The sequence below is a fragment of the Vombatus ursinus genome, unplaced genomic scaffold (assembly GCF_900497805.2).
Source record: "Vombatus ursinus unplaced genomic scaffold, bare-nosed wombat genome assembly UNPS02014789.1, whole genome shotgun sequence".
Taxonomy (NCBI): Eukaryota; Metazoa; Chordata; class Mammalia; order Diprotodontia; family Vombatidae; genus Vombatus; species Vombatus ursinus.
In genome coordinates, this window is record NW_020954567.1 from 21,538,324 (window position 1) to 21,552,317 (window position 13,994).

General features: G+C 38.6%; 1 protein-coding gene across 3 annotated transcripts in view; it reads left to right on the forward strand.

Moving 5' to 3' along the window:
• CACNA1E (calcium voltage-gated channel subunit alpha1 E) overlaps positions 1-13,994 on the forward strand; it is a 393,237-nt gene that overhangs the window by 357,329 nt on the left and 21,914 nt on the right. For all 3 annotated transcript variants that reach the window (XM_027868457.1, XM_027868458.1, XM_027868459.1), the window contains 3 exons: positions 7,008-7,099; positions 8,013-8,178; positions 10,835-10,962. In XM_027868457.1, coding sequence (XP_027724258.1) covers positions 7,008-7,099; positions 8,013-8,178; positions 10,835-10,962 — 386 coding nt within the window. The remainder of the gene's footprint in view (positions 1-7,007; positions 7,100-8,012; positions 8,179-10,834; positions 10,963-13,994) is intronic.

The window sequence follows — 13,994 nt, forward strand, 5'->3', positions numbered from 1 at the left end:
AAGTTGAAGAGCCCTGGTGCTTATAAATTCCCTGGAAGAATTCAGTTGCATTTCATCCTTAAGAATTTCCAAACTCTACAGCTTCACTTCCCAATCACAAGAAGCAACTTATCCCAATATGACATACTTGGGGTGGTCCCACAGAACACAATCAATTTTACATTAACTTGGAGGAAGACAGAAACAAAGACAAAAATGTTTCATTTGTTTTTAACCCATAAAAAATCTTAGTATAATTCAATTTAATTTGGCAAATACTTATTAAGTAATGACCATGTACAAAGTGCTGTGTAAGGCATTAGGGAAGCAGAGACAAAAATAAAACTGGTTTCTCAAAAGTCTTATACTCTCCTGGATATAATACGTACTTAATTATATACAAGTGTGCACAAAATAATGTAATTTCAAGAATGAGAAAACCATAACAACTAGGAAGATGGAAAAGGCATCATGTTAAGAGAAGTCACTAGAGCTATAAAATGAGAGAAGGTAGGTATCCTAAGAAGGGAAAGTGAGGATGAACCAACCATCTTTGCAAAGGCACAAAAGTAGAAGATAGCATGTTGTATACTGGAAATAGCTAGCTGGTCAACTTAACTGAAACAGCAAGTATATGAAAAGGAATAACACAAAATAAGACTGGAAAGGTAGGTGGGATGTAGGTTATAGAAGGCTTTGAATGCCAATTTTATCCTATAGGCAATAGACAGCTGCTAAAGATTTTTGAGTAGTAAAGTTACACGGTCATATTTGAGGGATCTGACCAAGAGGGCAAGAATGAATCTATAGCAATGACCAAGATTAGGAGATTCCAGGGCTCTTCTTGGTGTTTGACCAAAGATTAAGAATGTGTTCACAAACTGAAGCTAAGTCTGACAGGTCATGATGAGCTAATTTCACATCCTAGACTTCATAGGATTAGAGATTTAAAACTTCAGAAACCATCTAATTAAACCCCTTCATTTTATATATGAGAACACTGAAATCCAAGTAGAAAAGTGCTTTGTCCAAAGTCACTAATGAATGAGTAGTATAAGTAGAATTTGAGCCTACATTCTTTAACCCACCATTTATTCCACTGCACCATGAAAGCCTCCCCAATTTAGGACTTTCAGTTTCTGCCATAAATTTCTGGGGAGAAACAAATGCCACACTCCCAGCTATTCCACCTTCAGGTGTATGATATGTTGGACAGTTCCTTGGATTTCCAGTCCCTTCTTATTTCCGAGTTTAGAAGACAACAGTCAGAATTGTAAACTTGAATGTTTGTGTTGGTATTTGGACTACTGGCTGGGGGATCAAAATGAACTTCTTCCAGCACATGAGACCTGGTTGTTGATGAACATCTCCTGGTCTAAACTTTTAGTCTCCAGATGCCCTCTGATTAGGCCTAGCTTGTTAGATTCCAAGGGCATCAAAATTGTTCCAATTGAGGTGACTCCTTGAAGCAAAACTCCTCAGACTTAGAGATAGTGTGACCGATTGCCCAGCAGAGAACCTCAGCCGAGTAACAACCTCCTGCAATCAAGCAGTCTGGCTGCAGTTGAAACAAGAGCTGTCTTCTCAGTAATGATAGCCATCTGGAGCAGCCAGTGCTATGAAATCTTCAGTCTTGCCCAAAGCTTCTCTGAGAATTGTATCTGCACCTCTTAATTTCTTTTCTCCTCTAACTGATCACTGTGGTTTTGTCCTCCAAAATGCAGTCAAAGAAAGAGAAATGTCTAATGGCGGAATAGGCTGCCCCAGTATTGAGCTCCCATTCATTGGGAGCATTTAAGAAGATCCTGGATGGCCATCTGTCAAGGAAACTATTGAAGGTGTTTCCCACTGCTTGAGAGGTTGAGCTAAACAACCTCAAAGGTCTTTTTTCATCTCTATTATTGTAATAATTATGGCAATAGCATTTCCTTGAACTATTAAATATAGAGCTGGCTGCATCATCTTATTGACAGGACTAAAAAGATGTGTGCTTTTGCAATAATTCTAAAAGTTTAGTCTAAACTAAAAGTCTAAACCAGGAGATGTTCATCAACAACAAGGTCTATTGTGCTGGAAGAAGTTCATTTTGATCCCCCAGTCAGTAGTCCAGATACCAACACAAACATCCAAGTTAAAATTCTGACTGTTGTCTTCTAAACTTGGAGATGAGAAGGGACTGGAAATCCAAGGAACTATCCAATATATCATATACTTGAAGATGAAGTAGCTGGGACATAAAATTTGTTCACAGAAAAAACAAAAAGATGCATAAGCATGCAATTTTTTAGTCCTATGAATAAGATGATGCAGCTAGCTCTATATTTGATAGTTCAAAGAAATGTTAATCCTGTAATTATACAGGTTCTTCTTAAATTTTGGTGGAAAGGCCAGGGATTCTCACCAGCTAAACAAGGGTCCATTACAGTTTTCTGTTCCTTACAGCCCACCGTAGTCCTAAGTCCTGTGGCTTCTCATTTTGGAATGAGAGGAATGGCTTCAGCAATTGCTGAGCCAAAGAGAGTTCGAAACTAACAGAAGTCAATTACTTCATGGGCCTTTAACAGCAACTACTAATGGCAAATCTTCTCAACAACTATTCACTTAGGATCTTCCACCCCTCATCAGGAAAAGTCAAGGGGCTAACATGACAATTAAAGAGATTCAAAGTGGGGTTGGGGAAGAGTGTAGTGTTTTAGGATATGACCAAACCAAGAAAAAGTACTAATACAATCAAGAAATATTATGGAGTAAAAGAATCCCAAGATAAAACTCCAAAATGTGAGTATGAGTGTATAATTTTGTAATAACTATAGAAAAGAAGTATGACATGTCCACAAGGACTATGAGAATAGTTGGAAGGCCTAAAAAAGGGAATTGAATGAAGAGATAAGGAGTAGAGTAGACCAGGGCTTCTTAAATTTCTTTCCACTTGCGACTCCTTTTCCATTTTGGCAGCATTGCGTGGACTGAGGGCATGCACAGTGCAAAGTGCACATGCTTTATGTTTAGCTACAGTGAAGTTGCACTATGCAACTCTGGCAATTGCTGCCAGAAACACCTCAGATTCAATATGAGTTTGATTTTTAATTAATTTTTGGTCATACATTCAGAAATCTTTTATTGTTCTGATCCGCAGTTTAAGAAGCACTGGAATAGATAACCTAGAACAGAAACTGGAAAATTTAGCAAAGTAGTGGATAACATGAAAAAAAAAATAGAGGAAATAGAACTGAAATATTCAATGATATGACAAAAATATTAGAGCAAAGGGAAAAAATAGAGAAATTAGATGACTGTGAATTCTTGACTATCAGAAACAACTGACCTAGAATATAGGGAATGGAAAAATAATTTAAGAATTTAAAAAAGTAATAAACAAATGAATTTACAACTGATTACCACATTTTGAGAAATGTGAAAAGAAAAATGTGCCCAAGTTAGAAGTCTTTTGTCTAAGTGTTGATGGTCCTTGCCATTCCTTTGTCATCCTTCCATTAACAAAGTTCCTTCTTTTTTCCATACATTTTTAAAACATAGGTCTTACTTAAAATATGAAGTAAGGTCAGAAGTAATAAAGGAAATGAAAATTAGGCAAAGAGCCCTAATGATTGCAAGAATAAATGTTTTCTTAATTAATCACCTGAGAAAAGGCACAAAGTTACCTGGTGTAGGGGAAAGGGCAATGTACAGAAGACCCAAAGTCTGAATTCAAGCCCTAACTTGGACACTTCCTGATGCTGACTTAAGGGAGAATCATTTAGCCTCTATGAGCCTTTGTTTTCTCATCTGTATAGAGGGATAATAACACTTGCACTAATTTCCTCACTGCTTTGTTAGGAAGAAAGTGCTTTATAAACCTTGTCATTACATAACTACAAACTAGTATTACTAAGAACATTACATGCAAATTGTATGATAATTTATGTCCATGCTTTCATAATGTTTTAAACATTTGGTTATGGCATTTGGTGAAATCCAAGTGGAAATCAGTAATCTAGACTTAAAGAATGATATATAAAAAGAAAAAATTGATGGATTAGAGGGAGAGAGCATATAATAGATGATGCTGAGCCAAGGGAGTAAGCTGTAGACATGAACAGAATTATATGCCAATGACATTACAGGCAATACTGTCTCTTAGCTAATTGGATTTAGCAGTTCAGTGATATTCATTTTTTAAAAAATATTTATCATTTTGAAGACCCCCCATTTTCATACTCCTCTATTCCATGTCTTAGCAATTCTTATTCCTTCCCCAGCATTGTCTAGCTTACCACCTCCAAGGCCCCTGTGGGACAAGTAGTATTTTTTTTTTTTGCAAAACAAAGTTGAGAACAAATTCTCAAAGCAGTTGTCAGTGGGAGTTATTTGAGCGAAATAGCTGGGGGCAGAAATTGTTCTTCAATTACACATTTTAAAAACTGTTAGAGTAAAAGCATGTTTCATTTAGCATACTTTAGATAAACTATTTAATATATGTCAGAATGCAACAAAATGGTCTTTATTGATTGGGAAACTAAGCAAAAGGGAACTCAAAAGTTTCTACCTGTGTAGACATGGGCCTTTATTGAACTTGGAGACACACTTTGGTGGGATGAAACCATCCTGGGGCTTCTATATACCATTTTTCACAATGATACATAATTGTGTTTTCTTATCCTATGCATCAGCTTCTAATCAGATTGACTTCTCCCCTGATAACCTCTGCTTGAGGGAACTAGATTCAGCCCAATGTTCTAGCCTATCAATATATTTTTGATTTGGACTCTTGTCATTCAGCCTGTTAGCTATTCCTCTTGTATCACCGATAAATTTGATGAGCATGCTGTCTATACTTTTATCCAAGTCATTGATCAGAATATAAACAGTGCAAAGCATAGTACAGATTCATGTGTCCCTCCACTGGAGACTTCTGACCAAGTTGACATAGAATCTTGAATGACTATGTCATCATTTAGTGAATTCCAAATCCATCTACCTGTGCTAGCTTCTAGTGCACATATATTCAACTTGTTTTTTTAAAAAAGGTAAGAAGAGTATGAGAGATTTTCTTACATGCTTTGCTAAGAATCAAGCATTGGATTAGAATCTTAGCATTAGCTAAGAATCTAGAATAATACAAATATCTGTATTATTCTTCTGACCTATTAGTCCAGTAATGCTGTTAAAAAAGAAATGAGTTTCATATGGCATGATCCGTTCTTGATAAAATCATGTTGGATCTCTCTGTTCAGCCCTTTTATCACCCTACATGTTAACTAACCATCATTTTGATAATACATTGTAGAATGAATCTAAATCAAGCCTACTGACATAGTTTTAGAATCTGTTCATTTAAAAAATCTCTATTAACATATAGACTTCTCCAGATCTACAATACATCTTCAGTTTGCAATGATAGACAGGGCTTGGTGGCCACATTTACCAGTTCTTTCAGTACCTTAGGACCTAGTTTCACTATCTGCTATTTTTATTCTGTTATTTTTGATCCAAAGATTATTCTCCTTGGCATATAAAACACGAGCAAAATGAAAGCTGTCCATCTCTGTCTTCTCTCCAATGTAAATAATCATCCCATCCAACTTTAACTTAGTGCTATCTACTGTTTGATGATTCTCCTTTTTCCTCAATGTAACTTAAAAATACAAAATTCTTAGCCTTCCTCACCAGTCAATTCATTCTAAGCTTTGCGCCTCCTGACCGTCCTGACGTGATCATGCCATGGTTTTATATTTATTCTCTGTTACATGCCTTTTGAATTTAAGGTGGTTAGTGACTTCTCTATGTGTTTACAAAAGTCTCTTTAGATAATTTCTCAACACTTCATCCTCATATGAATTGGTTTTCATCTTGTCCAGAATTTTATTTTTGAGAGTTTTCCATCTGTCTGGGTCTGACTTCCCCTGTATGACTTTAGGTCATGGGATCCTTCCTATTGCCACATGGTAATAAACCTAAACCCTTTGAAACCTGCTCTACATTTCTGACAATGCCCAACTTTCATCTCCTCTATCACAAACTCTAGGAGAGAGTGGTCAGTGCCACCCCCTTTGTCATTCCTACCCCAAGAACAGCATCTTGTACCAGTGAAATTATCCACTTGAGCCAGGACTATGCAAATGGAATTACCAGTGAGAAGAATTTGAAAGTTTCCATTGACATTAAGGATTACTAAAGGCCAGCAATTCAAATGGCCTGAAAAAACTACTGATTTATTTTTTAAAAAGGTTTTATAGGTCGTAAAAATAAGTAATGGTCAATTTTATTATTAATTGGGTTTACATGGTGTGAAATATAGGGAATAAGAAAAAGTTTTCTCCCCTTTTCTATCAGAATTATCCGGATTTTCTCTATCCTTTTACTCTGGTGCTTAGGATCATAAAATTTAGAGTAGGAAGGGACATTTTGCTGATGAGAAAATTGAGGCCTAATTAAGTTAAGTGGCTTGCCCAGCATCTGCCAGCTAGTTAGTGAAAGAGTCAGGGTTCAAACATAGTTGGCTTTTGCATAAGGGGGTTTCCCTTATGGGTAGATATTTGGGTCTAGTAGGTATATTGTATATGTATGTATGTGTGTATATTATAGATATAAACTGGCACATCTGTACGCATAATACATATGTGCATGACATACTATATGTATATATAATTACATAGGCACAGACATATGCATATACACACTCCCACATACATAGATATCGATATCTATGTCTTTTCATGAGGGTTCTAGGTTAAGAATTTCCCAGCTCTCAAAGATTTAACTCACTACAAAAATATTCCTACCAATTCTAAACCAACAACACATGTGAAACATATAGTGTGCCTCCAGTAAGTTTATGTGTTCTGCAGAAGCACCTGAGAGTTTTCCACCAGCACTGAAGGCAAGAGAAGAGGGATTGCTGCCTTCCCCCACATTCTCTTCATGTGGTAACATCCAGGTTGATCTGATATATGACTGTTAGGTATGTCACACATTATAACGATTCTTACTGTTTTCTGTTGCTTATTTCCTTATCTTGGATTCCTCAGGTCTTTGGAAACATAAAATTAGATGAAGAGAGTCACATTAACCGGCACAACAATTTCCGCAGTTTTTTTGGGTCCCTCATGCTGCTCTTCAGGTACCAGGTCCATTCACATATTAATCCATGCCATCTGTGATGGAGCTAGATGGATTCAGGTCTGTCTGTTGCTTCTACCTTCCCTTTGTTTTCTTTTTTTCCCTTCTGATTTCCCCTAAATCCCGGTTCTTCCTGTTGGTCTGGCTCTTTGTGTGGAGGTACTATTTCTGGGGTAGAGAAGGGTATCTCCCACCTTTAGTACAGTGGAAATGGGGAGGGAGGGGAGCAACTGCTTTAGAAAACAACCGAGCAAGTCACTTAAGCTCAGTGGTATGGTAACCATATTTTCTGAAACAAATTGGGGTGCATGGTCTAAAAAAGGAAACTCTGTTGCAAAATTTATTGAAAATATACCTTCTTAAAAATTTAAAAATTAAAAAAAAAGAAAATATACCTTCTTTTCTTAAAATTGGCAATGTCTTGGAACGCCCAGGATATATGTGTAGTCATAGTATTCAGCGGTCTTATCTGAAAATTTGGGATGAAGGGGTACTGGCTTCTTTTGAGGAGAGAAAGGAAAGTGAAAGGGAAGCAAACACTCAAAAATCTAGATCTGTATACTTTCTGAACCTCACAATGCATGGCCATGTTGCTAGCCAGAGTCCCACTTACTATAGAAGGAAAGAGGCTTCTTTTAAAGTCCTATCCATAGTCAGTGGAAGTCACATCAAATAGCCACTCTAACCCAAAGAAAGATAGAAGTAGGGGGTGGAGCAGAAAGGAAAATATGAGGATCAGTGTAAGTAACCCAGGGAAGTTTCATCAATCCTGACTTTGTTCTAATAAAAAGCTCTAGAGGAATGCAAAGCGTGATGGTCCCTATCTGGGGAGTGGGAGAAAAGGGGCAGTGAGGAGAAGAAGGGATGGGATGAGATACATTGACTGATGCTAACAAATGTGTCTTTGATCCTAGGAGTGCCACAGGTGAGGCGTGGCAGGAAATTATGTTATCTTGTCTGGGAGAGAAAGGCTGTGAGCCTGATACCACTGCACCCTCAGGGCAGAATGAAAATGAACGATGTGGCACTGATCTAGCCTACTTTTACTTTGTGTCTTTCATCTTCTTCTGCTCCTTTTTGGTGAGTATCTCTCATCCTTTTTGACCCGTTGTTATTCCCAACCTCCTCCTCTTGTCTCAGGTTTCCCAATTGGTGAATGAGTCTCAGAGCATCTTTTTTTTTTCCTTTCTTATGAAGACTATTGATTTCTCTGGAGAATTGTGCCCTATAAATACAAGATGGTGTCACCTTGAGGCAAGAGTAGAATGGCGATAAACAGGCATGACTCTCCTATGGCTCATGACATTTAGTTACATACTACACCAAAGGGTCATCTTGATAATGGTGAATGGAAGTGACTGAGTCTTGTTATAGTAAACGCAGAATAGCATTTGGGGAGTAGCACCATATACAGTGCTATGCCAAGAAAGAAGTGCCCTATTAATTATTCTTTGAGTGATAGACTGTTTCAACAAACACAGTTCAGAATTTTCAATCCTAGACTATCAAATAAAATAATCGATAAATAGGAAAAACATCAAAAAGGCTGCATTAGCTTCCAAATCTGCAAAATAAGAGGGTTGGAGAGAAGATCTCTGGGATTCCTTCCAGTTCAAAATCATAGGTCAAAATATGGTCAATCTGATCATTCTGACCATTTCACTGGTCAGAAAACTACACAGCTGATGGCATTGGCTTTTCAGAAATCCAATGGCTTGAAAAAATTACTCTGCCGGAAGATGATTGACCCCATATGGTGGCTGTGTATCATAATCTTCAAAGCCTTATTCATTACATTATTGATAATGTTCCAGGTGTTTCTATTTCCTTAAAAGACAACAACAACTCACAAGGACTAAAATTTCTCACTTTTCTTACATATGGTGTACATGAAAGAAACAAAGTACAATGAAAAGAACACTAACCTGAAACTTAGGAAATTTGTATTCTAGGCCTGGTGCTGTTGTTAAAACTGGCACATTGGGCAAGTCATTTAGCCCTTTCCCTGGATCTATGAAATGGGGGAAGGACGGGATACCTTCTACTTTACTGAAATAATATGAGGAAAATAAAATGGGAAGAATATGAAGATTCTCTGAGCTTTTTGGTGGAACCATATTATGTCAGTCTCTTTTAACGATGTAACACAATGTAGTCAGAAAAAGACTAGAAACCTGAGTTCAGATCAGTGATTCAACACTTACCAGATTTAAGAAATGGATAGATCATTTAATTCCTCTGAGCTCTGGCTTCCTTTTCTATAAAATAAGGAATATAACACGTTTGTTTTTACTGATGTTTGTTGAATTCAGGATTACAAAAAAATTAAAATTAGAATACTGAAAAAAAATTTCAAAAAAATGAGGATATTTGTAGTACCTACTTCATAAGGTTGTTGTGAAGAAATCTATTTGTGAACCTTATTATATGAGTTAAATGTACTAGTAGTTTTATAATTAGCTGCACATAGTACTATTATTACTCTATTATTATTAGCTTCGGGGACAGAGTGAGCATGAAAGAAATCTGTGGATGAGGAAAAAAACACTTTAACTTAGGTAGTAGTGAGCTTAACAGGCATCTAGGCAAGCAAACATAGCCAAAGCAACAAGGTGCCCAGAGCGTGTGCCAGGTTGGCCAAACCATTGCCACCACCTTGACCACTCCCTCCCTTCATATCCAACTGGAAGCAGCACAGGACCTTATCGCCATGAGCCCCAGGAGTAGCAGCACCTCACAGACTAGCTACCCAGCTTCCAGTCTAACCTCTGGAGTTGTTGTCCAGGAAAGCAATCCCTATGGAAACTTGCCTGGACAAATTCCTTCTCAGTAGCCACAGCTTCTGAAGACTAGTAAAAGAAAATTCTCATCTCCAAAGTTCTTGCATCATCAAATGTAAGGTATTATGAAAAGTAAGGAATAGATATGGTATTATTATTGGGAATGACATTAGCTAGGTAGTGCAATAGATAAGTGTTTCACTTGAAGTCAGGAAATCCTGAGTTCAAATTTTGCCTCAGATGCTAACTAACTGTGTGACCTTGGGGAGAGTCATTTAATCTCTTAGCCTCAGTTTCCTCATCTGTAAAATGGGGGAAATGATAGCACTGTCTCACTCAGGAATATTATAAAGATATGAGATAATATAGGTCAAGCACTTTATAAACCTTAAAGTGCTATATAAATCCTAGCTAGTATCATTATTGAGGAGGACATATTATCATCTTCATTGCTGTTTTCCCTAAAGACCACTGTGACTTTCTGTCTTTCCTACAGTTGTGTCCTCCTGTCTGTGTTTTTCCCCCTATTAGGGTGTAAGATCCTTGAGAGCTGAGATTGTCTTGCTTTTCTGTTTGTATTCTAAATATTTATCAGAGTGCCTCTGTTCCCTATTGGTAAATGAGAGCTGGATCCAGCAAGGCTCACAGAGCCTGAAAAGGCCTGTCTAACCTGAGGCCCCCCGCCCCATACAGCTACAGCTGTAGCTGTTGTTCTCTCATCCACTACATTGGCAATTAATTAAATAGACATGACTGTAGAACATTTTGTAATATCCAAGTGTCAGTGAAATGTGAAATAATAATGCCCATATAATGATAGTGATGGTACAAATAATGAAGATGCTTAGAATGCTGCAATTTCAGTAGGAAATGAGGGCATTACAGATCCTATCGATCTTTTGTCTTTCAATCCTTCTTCTTCTTCCTCTGACTCCCCATTTCATCCTTGTCTCTAGATGCTTAACCTGTTTGTGGCTGTCATCATGGACAATTTTGAATACCTGACCCGGGACTCATCTATCCTCGGGCCTCATCACTTGGATGAATTTGTCCGAGTCTGGGCAGAGTACGATCGAGCTGCATGGTATGTATACCTCACCATTACCTCCCTGACTTCCAGTGGGACCCAGGTTGGAGCCCACTGGTTGGCCATACCAGGAGTACTCAGGAAAGAGGATGGAATTGGAGCTCTTCTCAAGTGTGTGCCTGTCACAGGAGGAGAGAAGGCACTCATTTTGGACCTTGTGAAGGTCAACAGTTCCCTTGGAAGCCTAGATCAGGCCAGTCTCAAAAGATTTCTCTCTTGCCTCCTCTTTCCCTCTGTGACAGGTTTTTTACCTTCTAGCAAATAGCTAGAAAAGCTTTCACTATGCTCTCCCTCCCTCCTCTCCTCCAATGAGTCATTAGTTGACCTGTTCTGAATGACCTGAGACACTGATAGGAGTTTTATAGGGAAATCAGACACCTGACTACTATGATTTGTGGCTGTAGGGAGTTGTCTCCTGCCTTACAACTTCCCAAAGTATCTGGCTTTGAGATAACTCATGAATTATATAGAGACTAGGCAAATTGATCTTCCTGTTATTTCCATAAATACCAATTGACAAGAACTGAATTGAGGGTTTCCTCATTCCTGGGGACAAAAGCTAACTGCTTTTTGTTTTGTCTCCTAGCAGGACCTTCATAGGGATATCTTCCCTGAACCTTTTCATTGCCTACAATCCTAGGGCTTAAGCCACAGAATGGGATGCAATAGGACAGTGATTCTGTCTTTAGTGTTAGGGATGATAACTGTGTTCTCATGGGCTTTTAGGTCTACAGTTGTTTGCACTTGATGTTACTGCCCCAATCTTTGTCTATCTTGACCCCTGTTCTTGGATACTCATAGTGCTACAAAGCATTACCATATATCGTAGGAAAGGGCCACGTTGCTTCCACCTAGGACTCTCTTTTGGAGTTTATTTCAACTCAGTAGAATTTTTCCTCCTTAAAGTCTAATAATTAATGACCTGGGCTACAGAATCCTCTAATGTCATGCCTATCACAATGGAGAAATCTCCCTTTCTATCTGGGGCTGCTCTATGATGAATGACCTTCTTAGAGACTATAGGCATTCATTAAACCTGGAGCATAGCTGGAACAGTCCCTTACATTGTCCTTCCCTAGTTATGTGGTGAATCCACTATGATTCAACCCCACTATGGTTGTAAAGCAAGGAAGGTGGAAAAAGGGAGAAATGCCTAACGGGTGAAAAGGAGGAGATGGCACCTGTCCTACTAGAGAGAAGAGGCTTCAGGATCTCAGTGCCACCAGTTACTCTTTCCCTATCCTTCACATGCAGAAGAGCCTTATACATATCAACTTTGTCTCAGATGTCTTCCTGGCTTGGAGATCTCATCCTCTGACTTTTTTTTTGTATTATCTTTGGATTCAAATGCCACTTGTGGTTTGGATATTCTTGTCTCCTCACTCCAACTCTAGGAAAAGTAGAAAGCATGGAAACAAGTCCTGATGAATCAGGAAGTGTTCTTGGAAAGAACCTTCCAAGGAGGAAGGAAGCCTCTCCACATCTATCCTAAAATCGTGGATGTGACCCAAGACATACCTGTTATCATCATAGCTTCATTCTGAAGAGATGGTAGAGGAGTGATCCAGTTGGAATCAGCCAGAATGAAGACAATTTCCAGGTCATCTTAGAAGCATAAGCCCACAGGAACCACAATCACCCCAGAACTTCATAGACAGAGAAACTACTGAGGAGCTCACCTCCAAAGCAACTTCCTAAAAGGACAGGAGGAATCTACCTTAAAAAAAAGAAGGGAAAGTTGAAAGGAAGATTCTTTGGCCAAGGTTCTCTTCTGAACATGAGATGAGGGAAAGGTACAAGAAAGCCCTGGAGAACATAGAGAACTTGAGACAACAATAATGGGTGACCACAGAGAACTTTATAGCTTGCAAAGCTCTGCCTTCTCACTCATCCAAATAACTCCTTGAGGTAGGGAGGTAGTAGAAAGGAGACGGTGTGATATTGTGGTAGGAGCACTTGGTGTGGAGTAAGAAGACCACGGTTCAATCTGTGGCTCTGACACTTGACTGTGTGACCATTAGGCAAATTATTTCAGCCTCAGGTTCCTCATCTGTAAAATTGGGATAATAGGACCACTTACCTCTTGGGTTCAATTTGAGGAAATGTTCTGTAAACTTCAAAGTACTATGTAAATGTGATATTACTATCGCTTCCCTTTTGCAGATAAAGAAACTGAGCCACAGGGAGATGAAGGGATTTGCCCAAGATCACACAACTAGTAAATAGAGGAGCTGGATTTATGTTTCCAGATTTGGCACGCTTCCCACTATACAACAGCTGTTTTACTGGGTTAATTAGGTTCATAATTGCCAAAGGAAACTTCTGATGTAAATTGGAATCCACCTAGATTGGAAAGTTGATGACTGGCTGTCTGCTGGCACGGCCTGTAACAAGATAGGGACTTATAGCCACTAAAAATATACAGTCTGTACATGGTTCTCTTCTTTCCATAGGGAGCCACAACTCTCTAGTAGGTCCAGGTGAAGGTGGCAGCCAAGAGAGATCGGGCTCCTCTTGAGACTCTGGATTGTTCTTGTTAAACATCTGAAAGGCCATAGAATTTAAGGGTATCTGAAAATTATTTCCACTGAGGTAGCTTTTGAAACATAGAGTAAGGGAGCTTCCTGGATTTATTTGGAAAGGAGCTTATTCAATCTGAAATATGGGGGAAAAAAGCTTTCACACAGAGAATAAAGACTGTGTGTCTAGAAAATGCTTCTTGCCAATTGTGACCCTGCCAATTAGCCTAATGGGAAATGTTTCTTCTATAGGCCGGGAGAAAGATACCAATTCTTTCCTGCCTGCACCCAGCCCTTGACAAGCATATCTGAGTAACTGAATATAAAACGATGTCTGAGAAAAAACAAACAGAAGAGCAGCCCATTTTCTTATCAGCTTGACATCTATTCTTGGCAGCTGTCAAAGGCGTTTGTTAACTAATAAGCTCGAGTTCTTAGAGATGTGACACAGATCAGAATCGAGTTTATGCATCTGTCCAGGTGTGGTACTTTGCAGGGCCCTAGACATCC